Here is a 24,180-nt window from a genome sequence, read left to right on the forward strand (position 1 = left end):
TTTTTACTTGAAGGTGAACCAGCAAGGGACTTACATGTGTAATCTACAGATCGGCTGCAAACCAACTTGTCAGATTAGCCAACCGGAAGGACGTGGTTTATGACCACTCTCACGCCAGGGATAAATGTGGGGATTATCAGCAATATTCCTTCTGCTCTGACAATGTTATGACAGATAGCACCCAGCGATTGACAGCACACGCCAACACTGGGACATAATGAAAAGGGGATATGTGTCGTAGTGACAAACGGCAGTTTACTATCCACGAGTTGAAATCATTTGTTATACCACAATTAATATTCTGTATGGAACGTGACATTCCTGATAGTTCTGGGAGTCCTGGAAAATATCATGACGTAGAATTCGAAATGTCTGGTGTTAGGGTAGCAGTGAGTTTTGGCATATTTTTGAATGTTTGACTATGCAGGACTTGCTGACCTCAGTGGATAGAACTTGAGAAAATCATTGCTTCAGGATAGTAAGAATGTTTGACTATGCAGGACTTGCTGACCTCAGTGGATAGAACTTGAGAAAATCATTGCTTCAGGATAGTAAGAATGTTTGACTATGCAGGACTTGCTGACCTCAGTGGATAGAACTTGAGAAAATCAGTGCTTCAGGACAGTAAGAATGTTTGACTATGCAGGACTTGCTGGCCTCAGTGGATAGAACTTGAGAAAATCAGTGCTTCAGGATAGTAAGAATGTTTGACTATGCAGGACTTGCTGACCTCAGTGGATAGAACTTGAGAAAATCAGTGCTTCAGGATAGTAAGAATGTTTTGGTGGTTGTAAGTGGTTAGTGTATGGATCAGCTTTGTCTTTAGTTGAAGAGTGTGACAAGCATTGCAGGAGAGTGACAATATCTCAGTGATGTTCTATGTGGGATGAATTGTCAAGTGTATGTACGAGGTGGATATGGGAAATCAGTGGATGACAGTGTTGACTCAGGAAGTCATATTTGGATGACAATTTTGAAACATTTCAGGTAGGTAATATTTTATTTGTTTGTATATGCCGACAGTGTTGATGTTACGATTTACTTGTGTGCTGTGGGGATGTAGAATAAATGTGAGAACGTTGACACACTGTTGAAAGCCATCAAAGTTATGTCTGATTTTGGCATGTCATTATCTTTACCATATTCGCCATAATAATTATTTTAAGTGCCCGGGTGATTAGAAAATTGACAGATGTAGTAGCTTATTAAAACCATAAACAGCAAGTTAAACTTATTGAGTAGGAGTGAAGTGACTGAGTTCAACATCTATTGAACTAAAACTTTTTCGATAAAAGTTACTAGGCAATTATATACCCCTTCTATGCTGCTGTCTTCTGTAAAATCTGTAATGTAGACAAGAAAATATGGACTGTCACATAAATTGTCTTAGTAGGGGCCGATAATAAAGATTATTTACAGATTAGTCGAGAAGTTGGTTCGAGGTGGCTCTTTTTGGAGCCAGGTGCTTAATACAGTGTTTATAAGGGAAACTGGTTAGCTCAGGCGTTAAACAGTTATGTTGCCATGGAGATAATCAGGTTTGATTCTTAATACTTAACTTGTTCAGCTAAATTTACCTCATTTCTCACCCATAAAGATCCGGGTTAGAATAGGTCTTCAGCAACCCATGCTTGTATAAAAAGGCGACTATGCTTGTATCAGAAGCTATTAACGGAATCGGGTGGTCAGGCTGGCTGACTCGGTTGATGCATGTCATTATATCCCAAATGTGTTGATTGATGCTCATGATGTCAATCAATGGATTGTCTGGTCCAGACTCGATTATTATACAGACCGCCGTCATTTAGCTGGAATATAGCTGAATGCAGCGTTAAACGACAAACAAACAAACAAACAAACATAATTTCTTATGACTATAAAGATCTTTTACCCTGTAGGCACTGAAACATCACTCATAAAGATATGATGAATTCTGTGACATCTTACTTGTAACTTCATCAGGCCTGTCTCTGTCTGTGTGGATGGAGAATAGAGTAGGTTTTTGCATATCCACATTTGTAAAATGGGGATTTGGTGTTCACTGCTATGGCTGACTTGTACTTGGCAGGTGTGCACCAGCAGCTGGCTTATTGAACCACTGACAGTGATGTAGACATGGAATTTATATATAACATTTTATATTGTCTATATTACTAGTGGCGAGCGACATTCATTTCTTAGACTGGCTGCTTTCCAGTTGGGGCGGCAGGCCTGTGAAAAGTAAAATAAAAAATGTGTGGTCTAATCTCTGTCTGGTTTAGAAACAATGACTGTCAGACTGCTGTCATATTGTTGCACTATTTCTGACATCAGTGTGAGACATCATTATAATTCACTCAACCAATCACTGATCGCGAACTGAACTTGGCTGATCTGTTTTTGGTCAAATTCTATCTTTTTCTTCAGATGTCGGTATTAAGAATTATATTGTGGTGCTTTTATTGGGAAAGAAATATTTATGAAGTCTATTTTATTAAATATTCATCATATGCTAAGATATAAATACATAATTGAATTGACAGAAGTCAATGAATCATCTTGCATTAATATTTGACTGGTTTAAGGGTTTGACTGTGTTTGAGTATGTAAATATGCATACATTAGAATGCTTTAAATCTTTACCTTTCATCAACGTCAATAAACACTGACTTTTTTTTATCAAATAAGAGGTAAATTCTTTTTAGATTAAGGTGGAGTGAATTCCCTAACATAAATATGGAATTGACTTTCCAATCACATGCTAATGTATACCTGAAAATATGAATATTTGAAATAGTGTTATAGTGCTTCCTGCAGAGGTGTATCCCATGGGCCATCCTTATAATCAATACCAATAGAGGAGACCAGTATGAGGATTGGGTGGTCACAATGAAGTCAGAGTCTTGATGGAATCTGGCAGATGACGACCAGGGACGACCAAGCCTATGTTGTGACCCGGTATGGATAGTGCACTGAGGGGATTCAAGCTTCTATAAGTTGTTCAATCCTGAAACATATTTTGCTCCTATTATCATTGATTTATTATTGGTATCTCTGTACAATTTGTAGTTGTAATTCTGGGCTACAAGAAATACCATTCATATCCATTAGACGAGAGTCTGATATCCTCTCCTTTTTATGTCTGTTACTCAGACGATGGAGATCATTGCATAAATCTATCAATACTGTTTTCCTTTTCCTAAAACAGCTTATGCAGAGCTGAAAAGAATTTATTCCTTCGATAAAGAATAAAAATAGTCGACAGAGTTGCATATCCTCTGCAAAAGTCTGTTGTTGCATTTCAAGCTCAGCGGGAACTGCTTGTTTGTGAGTTTTCACAACATGGGTAGCTGATGCTATCGTAATAATGATAAATTGCATGTGCATGTCAGGGGACATTATGAAGGTTAAAACTGCTCCCTGGAATCAACTGAATGTTATCTGATAGGGAGTTATCACTGTTATCATTGAGCATTATGGGTGACAGAAGCCTCCCATTGGTGCACACAAGATTGTACGGTGATAACACTTCATATTACACGCTTGCAAAATCATTATGTATTTAAGCTCCAAGACTGCCTGGTGACTGACCTGAGCTTGTGACACATGCATTGACAGAGCTATGCATGGACACAGAGATCTCAGGATGGTTGACTATTCATGATGTCAGTATTAGGCTGATTAGCTTCATGACATGACCTACAGGGGTGTCCAATTTGTCTGATCGGAGATATTTTCATGTGGAACACTGGTAGCAAATTGGGCCGTATGAGCTACCGTATTCCAACAAAGCGTTGCCCTTGTTCATACAAGATGAGGGGCGGTGGGGTAGCCTAGTGGTTAAAGTGTTCGCTCATCACACTGATGACCCAGGTTCGATTCCCTACATAGGCACAATGTGTGAAGCCCATTTCTGATGTCCCCTGCCGTGATATTGCTGGAATATTGCTAAAAGCGATGTAAAATCAAACTCACTCACTCATACAAGATGAAATTCAGGTGGCAAGGCGATCCATGTGTTGTGCCATACTCAAACAAACTGATTGACCCAGTTATGGATGTTAATGTTTTAACTATGAAGAATAGGTCAATGATTATGTATGAGGCCAGACTGTTTTAAAATCTAAGTCAATAGACAGAAAGAGACATTTCAGAATTTTTTCTTCCTCAAAAATCTATCTGATTACGTTGGTATAAGATGCTGTACACACTATTTTTATTAGTTTGCATTTGTGCAGAAAAATATGGAGCTTTTCAAATTATGTATTGTAATTATTAATTAGTTTGGAAGTATTGTCTTAGGATATTTAGGTAATTTAGTGGACTGAATCTTTGTGTAACTGTCTGATATCTCATTAAAATCATATCTTTTCTGAAATTACAGTTTCCTTGCAAATTAAAGTTTACCCAGTCGTCTAAGGCGACGTGATTCACTGTGCAGAGTTGCGTCCCTTTGGCATGCCAGAAACCTATGATTGTGGGTTTGAATCCCGGTTCGCCCCGATTTTGTTTCTAGGTTTGTCAGCACCATACCCGTGCTCATAGGTTTCACTGAAGTGGTAAACGTCTAAGACCTGCATCACTTTGGGCTTGCCTCACACATTAACAATGCATTAAGCTGACACACCGTGATATAACTGGAATACTGTTAAAAGCGGCGTTAAACCCAACTCACTCACTCACTAAAGTTTACCCTGGATTCCAGTCATTGTTAACTCAGTGCACAGTTACCTGTGTACAGTATGCAAATCTTGTTCATTGGGACAATTTAACATCTTATGTCAGGCTTGAAGCAAGGGGGAGGTAATATTTTCAAACTGTGATCACACAACAAAAATAGTCTAACTGAAATATAAATGTCTCACTAAAAAATATCTTAAAAACAACTAATAACAAAAACGTTGTGTATAATATTCCTTATTCCCTTAAAGTGTGTGGAAACAAGTCAATGATATGATCTATTTTCAGTTGTGAAGCCGTTACAGGTAACAATATGCCTAAAGGGATCGTATTTCCTTCTTTATGTGGGTATAATCGCTCATATACGGGTCACCTCTTCAGCACTGGTAATAACCAGTCATAGAATTGAAAATAATTCCTCTCATCTATATTCATAAGTGTGTTACATGATATACGGGCTTGGAAGGAGTTGCAATATACTGGGGGTATGGCTACAATGTCTCCTGGAGGGATCCCTCGAGTGTTTGGCACATAACAACAGTAACATGATCAGTCTTATGGCTTGGATGTTGATTTGTTTCAAAAAGAACTATTTCTACAATGAGGATTAGAGAAAAAGGTCAGTTTATCTAGGTTTTAAGCTCAGATCCATTTAGTTACTTTTGGATTGACAGAAATGATGCTGTGATTTTTCATAAATTGGGTGTAGTTGAATTTTAATTTTTTTCTGAAGACATTATTTGTCGTCTATGCAGACCTAGGAGTTCAAGGCTCATTTGTTTCTATGTATGAAGATAGGAAACAGAATGAGAGAGATTACAGAATAAATATTAACTGAATATTATCTCCAGCATTAATAACATGGGGCTGAAAGTGTAAGTTGTGTAACATGTTGTAAGACACTGGTCACATTATATGCTGCTCAAATGAAGTTAAGGAGTCATAAGGACCACCTAATTCTTCCTTCATGTGGGTATGAAGCAAGGACAGCTCGAGGGGGTCTGTTTGACGTGTATGCCAGGACCACTGGGACTGAAGTACCCCATGCTGCTTGTAGCAACTGATGAAAAGGCAATCCATATAATTTGATGTTTCCTACTCAGGTTCTTAGATTCAACCCATTCACCTGCCGGAATATATATAATAATTTTGTAAAAAGAAATTAAAAAATTTTCCATTTCCTAAAAAAGACATCCTTGCTGAATTTTATTAGAGGATATTTGTAGCAGAGAAGTAACTCTGGTTGTTGTTTCTTTTGATTGGTCTTGTAATACATCTCCATCTTTTCTGCTCTGGACACTCTGGACTCAGCAGCTGCTACACTATGACCATGGCACAACAACCATACCATGAGCACATCCATTTGGAAAATGGTCAAAATTCACAACATTGGAGGTCAAGATTTAACCATATGTGGACACACATGTACCTTAATATGTAACAGACAAGTTATCAGGGAGTTGTTTGTTTTTTATCTGTCAATTTTTTATCTCTCAAGCTGAGCATGCAGACGAGAAACGCAAAGAATAATAGTGTCAATCTCCTAATGACCACTGGTTTGTATGGTCAAAACAGATTACTCACAGCCTGCTGGATACAGCTAAAACATCATTCACTTGGTCCCTATGTCAGACTTGACTCCTGACAATTTCTGGGGCATCGGTTCTGCCCCACACTGAAATGCATTTTACATGTGGTGTCTCCTTAGGCAAGTTACTTTGTTTGAAACATACCTCTGTTCACCCACCAGAAAATGGGCTAGGTGATGAGATGGTGCTTCTTAGGCAGCTTGGGGTGGAACCTTCACAGGGAGATGAGATGACCTTCCCGAGCACACTGATCCATTGACCAGTAGCGCTTTGGGCACATAGCACTGTGTGTTGAATATAAATATTCCTCGGTGAAGATCAAGGTTTGCATTGGTCTTCAGCAACCCATACTTGCTGTAATAGGTGACTACCAGGATCGGGTGGTCAGGCTCGCTGACGTGGTTTGTGCATGCCATCATATCCCAATTGCATATATTGATGCTCATGGTGTCAATCACTGGATTGTCTGTCTTGATTATTTAGACTGCAGTCATATAGCTGGAATATTGCTTAGTATGGCGTTAAAAAACAAACAAAATAAATATACCCATTATTACATGAATCAAATAATATGTACGAAGTGTTGAAGTTGTGTAAAAGAAGAAGTTGTTATCCAAACAGCTGTATAACAACTTCTCCTTTTCATGTTATATATATTTCTGAAGTAGAATTTGACTATTAACATGTCATTGATGCACAAGGCGTGTAGGGTTAGTAATTGAAATATGTTTTTCATGCTAAGGTTCAATTCGCATATGGGTACAACTTTTGAACCCATCTCTGGTGTCACTGACATATTGCTGGAGCTAAGCTTGAAGTTAAAGCTCACTCACTTTTGTGTATTTTGTGTTTTGAGATACTCAATCAGTGTTTGTGTGTTTAGAAAAACCGGTATGGCAGGAGAACATCCGCAGACAGATGGAGGAGGAACTGGACCGGCGAGTACGGGATGCTCTGGAGACTCCGCCACTCGAGCGCATCCAGCGTCGGAAAGAAGAGGCACGGAAACGCCAGCATAAAGAACTGGAGAAAATAAATTCTCATGTACTGCTTGATATATCAAAAGACAGACATTTCTTCAAATCAAAACAATGGCGAGCACTGCAGGCTCGACAAAATAATCGAAATATGAACATCATGGCGCAACATAATAATCGGATTGAGTTTGTGTTCCGGGATGAACTCTCACGATCCAACCAGGATGAGTTCCCAGGAGTGTTTGGATTAGAGAGTTTTTCTGAAGGGATTAAAAATATAAGAGAAGAGTTTTCCAATTCTGTTGAGAGATTTCCTCCTTTGAAGCCAAAGATACGACACTTTTATACGAAACAGGGTTTCCTTCAAGCAATGAAGTCTGGCCACTTGCCTGATGGTTTCACATTCCTAGATGACAAAGGAACTTACAGAGACAAGTATGGTGTTATACGAAACCAAGATGGCCCCTTCTGGCCACTGGATTGCCTCCCACTGTATGCAACGCCAAGATTTAGATATTTCGACATGAAGCCCGAGCCTCTTTCATACCTGTTGCCAGGTAAGTCTTATGTTTACTTGTTGGTTTGTTGTGTAACAGAGCACTCGGAAATAACCCAGCTATATGACATCGACCTGTAAATAATCAGACCAGACCAGACAGCCCAGTGAACGATATGAGCAGTGTCCCATGTCATTGGGGTACGATGACACGCAGTTGTAAGCAGGGATTATATCCTTCCTAAATATTATCCTGGGGGAAGTTGTAATCTAGAGTATAGTATAGTATAGGATTAAACACATTGGTGTGGGTTCAAATTCACGAGGGAGAATCATCCTGATACTAGAGAATTTCATCCCCGGGATAAAAAAAGGGTAGGATAATATTCACTCTTACACGGTCGGTGAGGCAGACCACCCAATCCATTTCGCCCGTTGTACGGTGTTCCTTGGGTCCCCACAGGGGTATGACTGATGAGCCTAGCAGCCATGCTGGTTATTTGAGCATGTATTCATCGTATGCATCCTGCAGACTGCTTGTAAACTTTTATATTTTCTTGTAAATTATCTTTGTGTAATTTGTTTTGGCTTGATATGTAGTTAAAACACATCTGTGATGTCATTCTATTGTTTGAGCACTCCATTTTATTTCAGGAATGGACAGTGATTGTGTTTCTGTCACTGTGCTCAGTCATGAGCTGTAGTTTATTATGCAAGTTACATGGCTCTTTAGAATGTTTTATCAATGTGTAAGAGTAGGGATATGTTTAACTAGGGGATTATCCTCGTAACTCTCCATTCCTTACACATAATGGGCCTCGGCTCCATTATTTTCAACTCAGACATTCCCTCTACGTAATATAGAGGATATCTTAACATAGCATGTCTGCAAGCAAAATAGATCCCCATAAGCTCCTGCTTGTCAGGGGTCGACACACATAGGGATCCAATGGTCGGGTTCTGTGATGTGGCAAGCTGTGTGTCATCGTAACCCAACAATGGGATGTGGGACATGAATGTTGTCACACTATGTATTAAAAGAGAAGAACAAACGTTGCATTTGGCTTGTAGGTGAGCTGCAGTTTAGGCCTGCAACTGTGTGAGGTAAGTTCATGTGACTTGATGCGACATCACATTCACGAATAATGACACACCAGCATTAAACTTTACTGGGCAGGTAAGTAAAGAACAACCCTTTCTTCAATTAAGAACAGGCATTTCTAGAGATTGAATCATGTCAACACTTCTGATGAACTTGGTGTTTAGAGGTTGGCATGAACAATGGAGATAGTACCATGAATGTACATCTTCTTTATTACAATGATTGCGGTGTAGATACTAACATCGTTATTGAGCAAGTGATCTTCTCACAGACCTATCTCCCTTGTACTTCTGATGAAGCAGATGGGATGTGGTGGATAAATGACTCATTGGACCTGTGGTCCCCCCCGAAGATGGAGGGGTTCACAGTCTGTATGAGGTACAACCTGAAGCTTGGACCTGTGGTCCCCCCCGAAGATGGAGGGGTTCACAGTCTGTATGAGGTACAACCTGAAGCTTGGACCTGTGGTCCCCCCCGAAGATGGAGGGGTTCACAGTCTGTATGAGGTACAACCTGAAGCTTGGACCTGTGGTCCCCCCCGAAGATGGAGGGGTTCACAGTCTGTATGAGGTACAACCTGAAGCTTGGACCTGTGGTCCCCCCCGAAGATGGAGGGGTTCACAGTCTGTATGAGGTACAACCTGAAGCTTGGACCTGTGGTCCCCCCCGAAGATGGAGGGGTTCACAGTCTGTATGAGGTACAACCTGAAGCTTGGACCTGTGGTCCCCCCCGAAGATGGAGGGGTTCACAGTCCGTATGAGGTACAACCTGAAGCTTGGACCTGTGGTCCCCCCCGAAGATGGAGGGGTTCACAGTCTGTATGAGGTACAACCTGAAGCTTGGTCATGGCATCGTCCATCTTCTGTACCCTCACCAGCGTGCAAACGTACAACTCCAACAAACACCTCACCAAATATGGGCTCCTCCTTCGTCATGACATGTTCTCTGATTCTTTAGTTTAATGCGTGTATACTGTAAAGACCTCTCGCTATCCAGGACTACAGTATCAAAACGTCCCATTCAGTATGATATTGATAGATACACCAACAGAAATGTAGCCTTCTACATTCTTCATATGCAACATGCAAACATGAAAGGTAATCTGTGTCACTGGAATGTGTTCAGGAGCTTGGTGCACCAAGGGGCACAACTCTTCCAGGACTAGAGCACAGTGTGTCAACACATGGCTTGGGTCAACTGTTCTGTACTAACCTGAAACGTTTTGAAATGAGTTTATCATCAATCATTAGTTTTCATCCTTGTATATATTTTTTACAACTCATAGACTTTGAATTGTTATAGTATGGTACATCAAGCAGAAATAGACAGCAATAAATATATCTTGACTTAACAATGCTTAAATCCAACTGTTGCACATTTCACTGATCAAGACATATTCAGGTAGATCCTTTTTGTGGGTGTGGGAACAAAGTGAATAAAATGGGCTCAAAAGAAGTATTGCTGTTTTATTTGAGAAGGTATGCAAACCAACATAAACAATAATCTTTTTTTCTTCATTTCCTTTTTGTCCAACCTTTAAATGTTGGCTAGATTTGTAAATAACCTTGCACGACAGTAGGTAAATGGCTATAAGTTTGAAAAACTTTTATAAATGCAACAAACATTAGATCAACATTATAGTTTCCCTGTTTTATACTTCTCCAAAAAGTGAAGGGCCACCTGATTCTTTCATATTATCCTAGTTAATCTGTCATGGCATGAGAGATTAACTATAGAAGTAGGAAAGATTTGGGTGGCCCGTAACATCTTTTTTCCAGTGTATTTTGTTCACTTTATCCAACCCTAACCTACCCGGTTATTGATTTAAGTATCAAAATAAATTGGTAAGAGTAAAAGTAATTGATCCTTTTGTAATATCATCTTAGAATGTGTAGACAGGCAATGGGGTTTAGGTTAGCTATTTAGACCAAGGACATTGAAAGGCATTGGTGGCTAACGTACGCCATGGTGTGAGACGATAAAGAGACCTTTTCATTGAACCAGTAAGATAAATGTCCTGAGAATAATTAATCACAATTTCATACACCTGTGCTGTCTATAAAGCAATTTCTTTTCTAAAAATATATCGACAAAAGCCATTTTATAGAGTAATTTTATTTGGTTTGATAAGTAAGTGGCAACAGTTTTTATAATGGAATGTGATGATTTCATTGAAGTGTTAGGACAGTGTTTGCCTTATAACATGCTGGTGTCCAGTGCTATCATTTCACACTGATTAGCATGCCAGTCAGTATAGTCTGGACTCAGGAACAGTTCTGTTGTTTGAAACAGTTGGGATCCATGATGGTGGGAGGGCATGTGTTTGTCAGGGTGGAAATGTGATGTTATTCTGTCTCTGGAATACTTTGGCTGGTTTGTTTAGGTCTTGTTGGGTACAAAATGTGTAGCAGCGGATATTGGTGTAAGTATTGTTGGAGACTGTGTCAGTCAAGACTTGTTTTTCAAGTCTCTTCAGTCGTATGATTATACATGTGTTGCATGAGATTGGTTTTTGTAAATGTATTAATGAAACGTGTAAGGATTATTTTGATTAATTGTTTAATCATTCTTGTTTGAACACCAAACTTAAATTTTTAATGTATGCTGTTGAGATAATTTTCTATGTTTTCAACTGTTGTGGTTTGGGTATATGGGAGGACATTATCATTTAAATACAAATGTTTGGTGAAATAAGAAACTTTATGAACAATTAAAAAAATGCACATTTATCGCCTTTTGGAAAAAATGTATTTATATTCTGTTTTGCTCCTCGTGATTTCTTCAGGGCTGGGATGGGTGACTCGGGTCCTTGAGTTGGGTTGGTACTGAGTAGGACCCGGGTACCAACAGGACTACCTGGACCAATTGGACATTCCTTGTACCCATCTCTTGAGGCCTACACTGGGTATACGAGTATGATTGGGTAATAGGGGGTTGGGTACATGGGGAGTAAATTTGGACTCGTCCCAGCCTTAATTTCTTCCTTCACACTCTGGATTTTAATGTGCCTCATCCATTGTTGCGACAAAATCAAGAAAGGAAGTGGATAAACTGGCAATTCCTGATGTGAATTTTCACTGTCATTTTACAGCAATACACCTTAAGAAACCGATTCACAAAATTGTTCTTGTTTGTTTTTCCAATTCAAAGAAAGTCTCATTCTTTCTGTAAATTGTTAACGAGCATATTAACAAGGATGAAACTCAAATTTAAATTTGCCATTGAAATAAGATTATACTTTTCTTCTACCTGTTTCATGGTGAAGTCTGTACATAGTAAGAAGCTTATGAAGAACTGTGTATATGGAGTGTATTGAACTAGCTAGGTAAACATTGGCGCTGGCCTGAGAAGGTTTAAGTGGCAAATATCGTTGATCTCGTGAACAGTTGTTGTCACATAAGTAGAAATATAGTTTTGTTGTTATTCAAGCACCCAAGAAATAATACGGAGGATATTTCCTTTGTGTGCGCACGGCAAGGATAAGAGGATATTTAACTTTCTGAATATAGGCTTGGTGATACGACAATTCAAACCAGTAAGGTGAGAGAGATACGGATTATTTCATATTGCTGAAGGTGGAAGTGGTTTTCTGATTGTGTTTGGTGTTTCATGATTGGAGACATTGATATATCATGTAAGTTTTAAGTGTTATTTAACAATATTGTATAGTTTCACAGGACTAATATTGCTGATGGGTTACAAGCGAGGCTCATTTTCGGGAAACAGTAGTGGTATTTGTATAAACTTTGATGTTGTGTGGTGTCGCAGGACAAATATTGCTGATGTGTTACAAGTGATGTTTACCGGTATTTACATTTGGGAAGTTAGTGTGGTATTTGTATAAACTTTGATGTTGTGTGGTGTCGCAGGACAAATATTGCTGATGTGTTACAAGTGATGTTTACCGGTATTTACATTCGGGAAGTTAGTGTGGTACTTGTATAAACTTTGATGTTGTGTGGTGTCGCAGGACAAATATTGCTGATGTGTTACAAGTGATGTTTACCGGTATTTACATTCGGGAAGTTAGTGTGGTACTTGTATAAACTTTGATGTTGTGTGGTGTCGCAGGACAAATATTGCTGATGTGTTACAAGTGATGTTTACCGGTATTTACATTTGGGAAGTTAGTGTGGTACTTGTATAAACTTTGATGTTGTGTGGTGTCGCAGGACAAATATTGCTGATGTGTTACAAGTGTTGTTTATTCACATATTTACCCTGTTTCTAGTGATATAATTATTTCATATCAACCTCTTGCTTGGCATAAAAGACAAGATTCCTGCAAATTGCTAACCATGGGAAGTTATATTAGCCAACTGGTCAAGGTATTCATCATTTGTCTCCTGGTTTGATTCTTCATATTGTACAGTTTTGTGTCTTCTGTTGTGATATTGCTGCAGTACTGATTATAGCAGAATAAACGCTTTGTTAGGCAAAGATTAGTACATGTATTTCAAGAAAGATCAGCCCATAACAGATGCGGTCAGCATCTCCAAACAACTAGTTCCAATACAGATATGGAAAAAATGTTGAATAGTTGCAAGTGAAATGATGGTTTAATCAGTTATCAGAAACATAGGTATATGTATACTCACCACCAAAAGAAACACGAACCACAGAAACATACGGAGAAGTATGTACATTAAGAAGAGATGTTACCAATGTGTACCACTAAATGACAAAACTAACAATCAGTCAAGTGTTACCACATACTGTCTTTATTCTTATCATGAAATGCTGCACATGATTTCCAAACTTTGCGCACTAATCCTGCACGAGACAAATGGTACATCTCGAGTCATGGATCTATGACGTCACATGTGATGCGTCCATGAGCGTTGGTTCACACAACATACCAGTAGGTTCATTTGTGCATCCAACCAGTCTGATGTCTCTTGAATATGAGCAATTTTTCATATTTGAACCAACATGTGTGGTATTCGTATTGCTTTTGTCAGTGATTATATAACTGTCTAATAATCTATGATGACTTGGCCTTTAAGACATTATTAAGTAAATATGTTAAATATAGGGGTTGATTTGTTCAACTATGATTGATGAGCAAGGTGTCACTAGGGTTGAAGGTGTTGACAGATAATGGCTGTCAGTGTCAAGTTGTATAATGCAGTCAGTCTGTTCCCCTGCAAGGTACTTAACAACACAGTCAGTTGGAGTCAACCCCTGCAGCCACCCTTGCCATAACCTCACGCCCTTTTCCTGAATGGATCCCACACAGAAATCCTGAACTTATCTGTTAATTAGCATGTTTGTGCAAACAGGAGAAAAACCCATTATGCTTGTATAGGTAAAAGCTGAATCAAGTCAAATGAAATCCAGTGATATAAAGGGTGCGTGTGTTCATGATATTGGTGAGGTGTGTTTGTGTATATAGCTAGGTGGAGAGAGGATTGCTTTGTGGTTGAATGAAGGTCGGAGAGTTCTGTTGGACTTTGTATGCTCAGGGCCTAATTAAACTGAATGAAGGGTCTGTGGTTGAATATAGCTATCAACAAGATTGTGGCATGACTCTTTGTATAGAACTTGAACCTTACCGTTCTCATATTGAACACATTACTTGACTTGCATGCCTCTGTGGTTAAGTTACAAGTGCCCAAGTACTGGATTTCTTCACTGAATTTCTGCACTGGTTCGCCAATTTCTATTCTATCAATTGACAAAACAAAAAGTGAATTGGAATATTTTTTCACTTTGAGCCGTCTTAAATATGCACAATATTTTCCATGTGTGATTGTCAGTTTGTATAACACTATATGCCTGTAGTTATATATGGAAATATGGATCGACCAGATTTATGAAATTAATTGTAAAGGACATTGTTCAATTCGGTGTAATCTTTTCATATCCTATGAGATTTGTCCACCCCAGGGAGCCACTGGCTATCTAGTTTTTAGGTGGTAAACATGAAACGAACATTGTGCTGCTGTGTGTTGATGTGGATTTGCTTTGTTTGTAAGAGCAGTGAGGTCTGGCATGCAGGTCTTTGATGAAAGGTATATCTGAAGTTTGCTGTGCAAATAATGTAATCAATTAACTGGTTTCTAGGCTGCTTCCATTTTATCTGTGCATGTGAATATATTTTGGGTTTAAGGGATTACAGGACCACAGAATCTAAAATGGATTGGATTTATTCATTTGGCTTTTTCATTCTATACAGTGGCAGTCTGTGCAAAAATGGGTCAGAATAGGTCTTCAGTAAACCATGCACGCCAGAAGAGGCGACTAACGGGATTGGGTGGTCAGGCTTCAGTGACTTGGTTGATGCATGTCATCGTATCCCAATTGCGTGGAACAATGCTCATGATGTCAATCACTGGATTGTCTGGTCCAGACTCGATTATTTATAGACCGCCGTCATAAAGCTGGAATATCGCTGAGTGCAGCTTTAAACAACCAACAATAACAACAACAAAACTGTGCAAAAAACGTTTGAGCGTTCTAAGTGGGTCTTGTCATATTCAGTGGATTACTCTTTACAATGGGCCATGACTTGAGGGGCCTTGAGGGGCCTTGAGGGGGTACACGAGTAGCCCAGTTGTGTACACAGATGTGACCCTTGGACATGCCAGGATTTTAGGATTGTTGCTTCGAACCCCAAATTATCCGTAATATCTTTTACCTGTGCTCATGGGTGGTAAATATGTAAACCTCCAGGCCCTCCTCCCCGATCAAGCTGTCATGCCACCTGATAAAGGTATGAAACACTGTCAAACAGCAGTAAACTCACTCACTCACTCACTCACTCACTCACTCACTCACTCACTCACCCACCCACCCACCCACCCACTCACTCACTCACTCACTCACTCACTCACTCACTCACTCACCTACTCACTCACTCACTCACTCACTCACTCACTCACTCACTCACTCACCCACCCACCCACCCACTCACTCACTCACTCACTCACTCACTCACTCACTCACTCACTCACTCACTCACTCACTCACTCACTCACTCACTCACACACCCACTCACTCACTCACTCACTCGTGGCTAGGGTTGGCAATGATGGTATTCCAATTTAAAAAGAAGAATTAACATTGAAGCCTAAATAATTATGCTGGTCACTTGACATATATCTATGCCCTGGTTATAACCATGTTTATTACCCATGGGGTTAGAAATAACTGAGTTCATTAAAGTTGTATTTGCCTGTGTGCAAATATCATTTCACATGCATCAGTGTATTGTTTACGGAATTGTTGACATAATTCCAATCTTATTTTGACTTAAGGTCGGAATGACATCACACTAGAAACATAGGTATACCTGAAGTTTGTTGACGTCGTTCGACAACTTTGGTCTTCTCATCAGTGCATTTTTTTAAAAGGTAGTTCAAAAGGATTAATAAAGAATAGGAAATAAAGAAGTTATTACACTCGCGTGTGTGTCAAACTGATTTAAAATTCATGTATTACCCTCATTCTTGCTGGGGATATTCGTTTTGTAAAATCAGTATGACACACATGCCAGTATAATTTTCTCTAGTTATGTACAGTACAGTTTGCGAGGTTGTCTATCAACATACTCCTTTCATCATATTACCAGATGCAGTGTCGATACGCTCCACACAGGCCTACTGTGCTACAGTAAATGTTTGTTGTGGTGACTAGATGGTAGATAGTCATGTCGCTGGGGTCAGTTGAATCAAGATAGTGTCGCCATGTCATCATTGCAGCTCCAGTCACCATGTTGTCAGTGTTATAATGTCCAGCTGGTCACCAGCACAGACCACATATACTGCTCAACTTTTTATAGGGATATTCTGAGTGGCCACGTAGGGACTGAATGGGACTAACTGCTGGGAGATGTTGTCAGACAAATAGTTTTCAATACTGCATTGTACTTACACCTCTTTCAAGTTAAACACACATTACAATATTTTGGAGTCCTCTGAGTTTTGTAACAGAATGACATGTTTCAGTATCAAAACCTGGGTAGTATATGTAGAATACAACTGATAATGACAATTTCAATAGTATGGAATAATATAGAAAGAAAATTGTTTTACTTAACTTTGCTTAAGAAGTTTTATTTAGATTTTATGAAACGAGAAGGATAAGTTTAAACATTTTTTTATCATGGTGGCATTTATCTTTTTCTCCGAGGGAAACTATCAATAAAAAAAAAGAATATTGTACACAACAAAGATCCCAGATTTCGGTTTCTTTGTAGACAATGTCTAATAAAAAACCTGGAAATGCTGGAAAAACTATAATATAGAAGACTTTGAAAATATTCTTTGATAGGCATTTTAAAGATATAAGGACATGAACACATGACACTTTTTATGGATAGCAACTTCTTTTTTTCTTCATGACGTTTCAGAGCTACTTCTTGCTGGTGAATCACCTGATGACGGGGCAAGAAGTAGCTCTGAAACATTGGGACAAAGAATGAAAAAAGTTGCTATCCATAAAAAGTGTCATGTATTTGAAAGTATTGGTATAAAGTTTTTGTTTATAATTGTACATAATGTCTGCTTATTGCTGTCATATATATACATGTATGTGTAACCTTGATTCATCAATTTAATTAGTTGCAACATTGTAACCGACATACAATTCGAACTCAGAAATAATTAAATTGAAATAAAACCTGTACAATTGTTTTATATTATTTGATTATCAAAGTCATTCGTGTGCTTCTGCTGTAATTACACACATTACACTTGCTTGTTTTGTTACATTGGGAGTAACTTTTACATTAATGTGATCACAAAAGTGAAAATGCCGTTATTTTCTTAGGCCTGATTTCCAGCATATGTCAGACTGACCGTTTGTTGGTAATGTTCAAGGTATGGATCGGTGAGAGAAATCTCTGTGATCTCACCTGATAAGGGCACACATAAAATAAAGAAAGTGAAGTAGACACTAAATCTCCCAGGCCCATTAACTTTTCCCCTGACAAGCACAGTTGTCTGCTTCTCACAATAGCCCAAACCTGCAGGTTCCTGTAGGCAATATTGACTCTCAAATTATAGCCTTGAATAGGCCCACAGCCCACCAACATGGGGATTCCTGGTCAAAATAGGTCCTCCACCCACCAATATGGGGATTCTTGGTCAGAATAGGCCCACAGACCACCAACATGGAGATTCCTGATCAGAATAGGCCCACCAAAATGGGGATTCCTGGTCAGAACAGACCTACAGCCCACCAACATGGGGATTCCTGGTCAGAATGGGCCCACCAACACAGTTTTATTTTGTGTACTATACACTTGTGGTTTTTTGTCTGCTCATTCTGAAATCAGAAAGCATGAAGTAGCTCACATACATAAAACAAAACAAACTGGAGAATTCACATTAAAATTTGTATATAATGTCTGAATTTTTCTTAAAAATCAAAATTAAAAACTAGGTTTGGTGGGAACATCTCATTGACAGAGTGATTGCTTGTCTTGTTAATATGACCATGGCTAACATTCACACGGACAGCCACTAGTCCGTTTGTTTGACATTAGTGAAATATACACGGATTAGTTATTTTATCCTAAAATGTAGTTATTTTTACGTAACTCGCATGTCCAAGGTGGGTTGTGGACGTGTTGAATATAAATAGAAGTGTCTACCCCTCCAGATGGGGTGAAGTTTATTATATTTTCTGTATATTTTCCAACTGAAACATGGTGGCCTAAAGTGATGTTTAGTGTCTCACTCTTTTTGTAACTACAAGAAGCTTGCATTCAATGAATTGTTTGATAGGCATTACTTAGAAGTTGACGGATGACAAAGTAGACACAATCTATGGATAACAACTTCTTTATTTAATGTAAAGATGATGTTTCAGTATAGATCCTTACACCGTTGTCACGGATCATTGTATAAGGATCTATACCGAAACATAGCCTTTACAGTAGATAAAGAAGTTGTTTTCCATAAATCGTGCCTACTTTGCATTCAAAGGTTTATGTACTTTTATGCCTTTTACTGAATATCTCAGCAATATGAAATCCTTCAGTCAGACTGAGTTCTTCTGTGCAATAATGACCTAACATAAACTGGTCAGAACAAAAGACCTGAAACTGTGGTCTGTTCCATCACCTACAGGCACATTGTATTCAAAGCCCGTTATCTTCTATCAAACAGTAGGCAGCGTGAGTCACGTCATGGCGTGTTGTCTCGCGCCCAACCTCAACAGTAGAGATCTTAATATGGCAGTTACTGGGAGACTCTTAGTGGACTGTCAATGTTCCACTGTAAATGTTCGACTGGAGGTCACAAAAACTTTCCCTAACATGTTACAATGTTCCTGGCTGTAAACATGTGAGTAATTAATTAAGTTCCTGCTTGGTAGGATGATGGTTGAGGATATATGTTTGTTTTATTTATTCAAAATGCATAACACTTTTATTTTTCCCATCTGTGAACATGTGAGTAATGAATTTAGTTCCTGCTTAGTAGGATGATGGTTGAGAAATATGCTTCTTTAAGTTATTCAAAATGCATAACACTCTTAGTTTTCTTAATAATGTTTGTTAAAGTTTTCTGACAATTTCAAGTATTTTATGATTCAATCAGAAATTACATGTAATTATTGCATTTCCTGTATGGTTGGCATGGTAATTTATGAAAATTTATTTGAAACCTTAATATAGAGGGTAACAAGTGTTTGTGGACACAAGCACTATAGTGCCTATGTTTGGTATAAAAATGCCTCAACAAGGTCTTTAGGTCCATAGCTGTAATGACATCTTTAACAGACAGTTTCCATTTGAGTGTTGATGACAAAATGTACTGGACTCATTCGTCCCTGAGCAATGACTGTATATATATTGCCAGTAAGTAAACTCACTTCAGCAATTACAGCTGGTTAGCTGAAAGATCTTTGCAATGATCAAGTCAGTGTTAACACTAAAACTGGAAACTCAATATTCCTTGCCACCTTTGATCTCCACCTTTTCTTAGGTATGGTTGAACAGTGAATGTGAATGTATGTGTTGCATTAATGAGGTTCTATTCAAAGGGAATAAAAGCGGGTGTTAATGGTGACAAAGCCATGGTTTCTCATTCAGTCAGTGTTCAGAATGTAGTGAGGGTGTGACAATATGTTAAATGTGTTGATTGACTGGTTTAGTGCAGAGTCACTGATCACCAATTCTTCGACTTCTTCTCACAATAGAAAGTTCAGGGGTTGAATTGGGGCCAGAAATTTGATCTTGTGAGCGTTTTGATAACAGGTCCTTGTAATGGCGTCATACACTGGTTGTTTTGTAATGTTTGAGCAAGTCCATTTGAGCATCCGGTGATGTTTGAGGATAGCTGGCAAGGAGGGTTTGTCAAGGTTGTGGATTGCAGACTGATGGTGACTGTTGAGGTAGATATATTGTTAATTTGGTTCAAGACAGCTGTGAAATATGTGACACTGGTGGCATCTTTTGTGTTGTAGCATAGATTGAGCTGGCCGGAGTAATAGGAATGTTTTTTATGTCTTCTAAGGCTCATTGATGTTTGTTTGTTTGGCTGGATATTTTCTGATTTTTGTTGATACATGTATTTCATTCTGGGGGGTTACATTAGCATTGTGTTTGAAATCAGAAGTGTGCAGAAATGTGGATAAAATCAATACATGTTTTCAAGATCAATGTGTTTTTAAGTTGTCAAGCAGTTTGTTTCTAGGGAAACATTACTTGTATGTCTAAGGCAGAGTCTATGAGAATAATTCCCAAGGTACCAATTTGCTTGCAGGTTGTAAAGCAGGTAGTAGTGTAGACAATGTAGTACGTGCTGTTCCCCCATTATGGATTCTCCACGCAGTGTCACCAAGAAGCAAAGTGTGGTGCTGCAGAGTTTGGATGCAGAACAAGAGTTGAAGCGGCGGCGTTCACTCACGATCGCACATCTCTATCTGTCGTCTGCTTCACTGTCCCGAAAGGCACAAAAGTCAGACAAGAATGACATAGTGGAGGTGTCAAAGGATACAAAACTGGAAGAAAAGACTGAAAAATGATATTTGAAGACGGTTAAGGAAGACGGCACCATGGGAGATAAAGGAATGTGATGGTGTGTTGTTGAAAGAGTTTCCTCGGAAAGAAAGGGTTCGGGTGTTCTGATAATAACTGTGATCAAGGAACAAGGGATACCAGAAAGTAGGACCACTAGGTCATTGGATGTATCTGTTCTACGTATGGGAATGTATGAATGACAAAAACCTGTCAACTCCTTGAAAACTTGTAAGCTGTATGGTGCAGAACCAGAGAAGTCAGTGTTCAGAGAGATGCACAGAATGCGCACACATTGAGATGAGTTCAAGTCTGGATTCACGTTTTTTGCTATATTGTGTGAGACCAAGGAAACAGGTTGATGGTACCATGGTGTGTGTACCAATGTTGGTGCACAAAGGTTCACAGAAGACATAAAGTTGTTTATCAGTCAAAATTGAACAATTGGTCACCAAAAAATCAAACAGGACTTTGATATATAGACTGTTGCAATTTCATATGTGACTTAAGTACCCAAACAGTACAATATAATTTGCTATTTGCAGTTTTACTATATACTTGATCTCTGGAACGACAAAAGCCTGATGTTGTTTTACTTACATACAAAACAATCCGCTCATGGTGGTAGCTCTGTAGCCAAGTCTGCTAAGTGGACATTTTGTACCCTGCAACCTTCACATAGGATTACTCTCAGTACTGTTTCCTGTTCCTTTAGGATATGTAAATGAATAATTGTGTAAGAAGTTCTGCCAAGTGGAACCTTTCTCTGGCCTCCTGATTAATAAAGTGGTATTAAGCTAAGCTGTAGAAGTCCTGGCCATTGTGTTAGCCTTGTGTCGGTCAGACAAATGGAAAAGTGAGAGCTGGAATTTCAACGTGAAACAGACGTGTCAGTAATTGAGCTAAAACTGATGACTTTTCACGTCGGTGTTCATGCATTTGTGCCAAGAGCTGTGGAAGTAGGTACAATTCTTTTTGTCCACGTGTGAGAACATTTTCTCCCGTAGTTTCCGGATAAAGAAAATCAAATTATCCTGAGAAGGAGATTTATGAGGCTGACTTGTTTGATGGCTCTATTCTGTCGTCAGTACAAACATTTATACCCAACATCCAGGTAGGCGGGTGGAGCTAGGCTGGAGGTTTTTATTGACAAATGCACTTAATCTTCACTTGGTTATAATCGCTGGGAGAAAAGTGGATCAGCGTTGGAATTCAGTGCTTAGGAAATAACATACCATTTATAGATCCAATCACAATGGAGTGTGAGATAGAAGATCCGTCATATTATCATTATGTTTATGCTGTAGCTATAAATGTTTGGCTTTATTCTTAGTAGGTGTGTGGCGATTCAATAGATGTGAAAATATTGGGATTATCGTGTTTTGTTGGTGTAAGCCTGCAAAATCTTTGTCGGACATTGTGTCAGTGATTTGTACAGAAGCAATAGGAAATATGCCCGTACCGTCATGTGTTGAGGGGTGACATATATTCCAGAACAAACAATTGCTGGAACATAAGGACAGAAATTGTTTATAGAACAGTAAAGTTACTGCTTATGCTGTTATGAGGAGTTTAATAATACACGCCAGACCTGCAAGAACCCACGGAGATTTATGAGAGTTGAGTGTTCGTGAACTGGATCATTGGGTCTGTGGAGAAGGGCTTTGGATACATGGTGAACGGATGTTTAACGGAAGCCAATGTTAATGAAATTTGGACAAAATGTGAAGAAAACATTGCAGTTGGAAGACAATGAATTCAGGAGACGTGTGTAGATGTTGTCATATTTAAGGACATAATTTGATCAAAGTGATGGTTGTACAGAGTTATATATCTTGTTGTTGGTATTTTATACTTTACGATATGGACACTGGAATATTAGCCAAAGAGGCCAATTCTGTTAGATAATACACAGCAAATGTCAAGTTTTGTGGATGTGAAATTGTTGGAGGGAGTGTGTTGGATTGAGAATGGAGGAAAGTCAGGTCGTAGCAACAGAGTCTAGTGATACCGACTCGCCACCACCGATCTACAGTAAAATCAGTTATCTATCATACTCACAACAGTTGGAAGAATATATCAACAAATATAAAACCAGGCCTCCTGATATTAAATTCTGGCCCTATGGACCCTACTGGCCCCAATATTATGATGGTGAAATTCTGGTGACACCTAAACACATCTCTGATTGCCCATTGGAAGATGAGCCTCTCGCAGAAACAGAGCCTGAGGAGGACGCGCCTCAGGATGACGATGACGGTAAGTTGTGAAGAGACAATTTGTTACCCATGAAATTATAGACAGGTTTGTTGTTTCATACTTGGTTAAAGACAGGGTTGTTTTATATTAATTTTGTTTGTTGTTTATTTGTTCATTAAGGACAGTGTTGTATATCTGTTAAGAAAAGATTGTGAAACATTTATAAGTAATCATGGATTTTCTATCACAAATCAGTGACTACTGGCGAAGGACAACAGATATCCGGTGCAATATATACTACTCGAAAGAATTTCAAGAATACTCGATTCTTTCTTATTACTATGGTCCATTTGCATGGCATGACATATTAACATTAGCAAGAATCAGCTGCTCTTTAACTTCTCCATCTTCCTGAGGCAAGAGAGTTAACTGACTATAAAAGTCCAGTTTCCACGCTTGCCAAACTAGGCTGGTATTATGGAGTTACATTTTGGCTGGATCAACGAGTCTAAGCATAGTCCAATCAAAATCGTGCACCGAAATCGAAATCCGGTTCATAAACAGTCGTGCAGATTTTGGTTGATTGCAGGATTTGCAGAGCATGTGCACCGCCAACTCGTTGTCAGCAGATATTTTCCACATCTTTTCATGTTTTTAATCAAGGTGCTCACGTGATTTGTTGCATTTCGCGATGTAAAGTCCGTTTTATCACAATATAGATACTGATTATTGATCAGATCGTCCTGACTCGGCGCCACCAGTTTACGTGAAGCAAACGCATGTGATGCGAGAGGTGGAATCTAATTGGTCCATAGGAGAGGCTTAGAAGGGACATAACTGGTAATTGCCACTGGTGGCGCTACGATCGAGCCCAGTAATTCCAGCCTAGTTCGGCAAGGGTGGAAACTGGACTTTTAAAGTCAGTTAACTCTCTTGCCTCGGGAAGATGTAACTTCTCTTGAGTAGCATACATGACCCATCATTCCAAGATTCGTGAACATTATGCTATACATTACCCAAAATGGATATAATGACTGACTGAAGTATTTGTAAATCAGATGTGCCACAACAAGGGTATCTAATTGTAAGGTCATCTGTCAATATTTGGTTATAGAACTTCATGACTTTATTGTGGAATTTTTTATGGTACAAACATGCCAGTGGTGTTCTATAGTGAGAACAGAACGCC

At 38.9% G+C, this 24,180-nt stretch overlaps 1 protein-coding gene across 20 annotated transcripts in view; it reads left to right on the forward strand.

Annotated features, from left to right (window-relative positions):
• Nucleotides 1–24,180, forward strand: part of LOC124147753 (cytosolic carboxypeptidase 2-like) — a 98,987-nt gene that overhangs the window by 38,307 nt on the left and 36,500 nt on the right. For 13 of the 20 annotated variants that reach the window (XM_048383091.1, XM_046518562.2, XM_046518601.2 and 10 more), the window contains exon 3: nucleotides 7,132–7,782. In XM_048383091.1, the coding sequence (XP_048239048.1) occupies nucleotides 7,132–7,782 (651 nt within the window). Of the gene's footprint in view, nucleotides 1–5,170; nucleotides 5,279–7,131; nucleotides 7,783–8,150; nucleotides 8,217–11,104; nucleotides 11,247–18,963; nucleotides 19,117–20,019; nucleotides 20,168–20,538; nucleotides 23,052–24,180 lie in introns of those variants that run through there. The other 7 variants (XM_046518552.2, XM_046518586.2, XM_046518587.2 and 4 more) reach the window with 7 other exon arrangements.

The sequence above is a fragment of the Haliotis rufescens genome, unplaced genomic scaffold (assembly GCF_023055435.1).
Source record: "Haliotis rufescens isolate VD_foot unplaced genomic scaffold, xgHalRufe1.0.p SCAF_1, whole genome shotgun sequence".
Taxonomy (NCBI): Eukaryota; Metazoa; Mollusca; class Gastropoda; order Lepetellida; family Haliotidae; genus Haliotis; species Haliotis rufescens.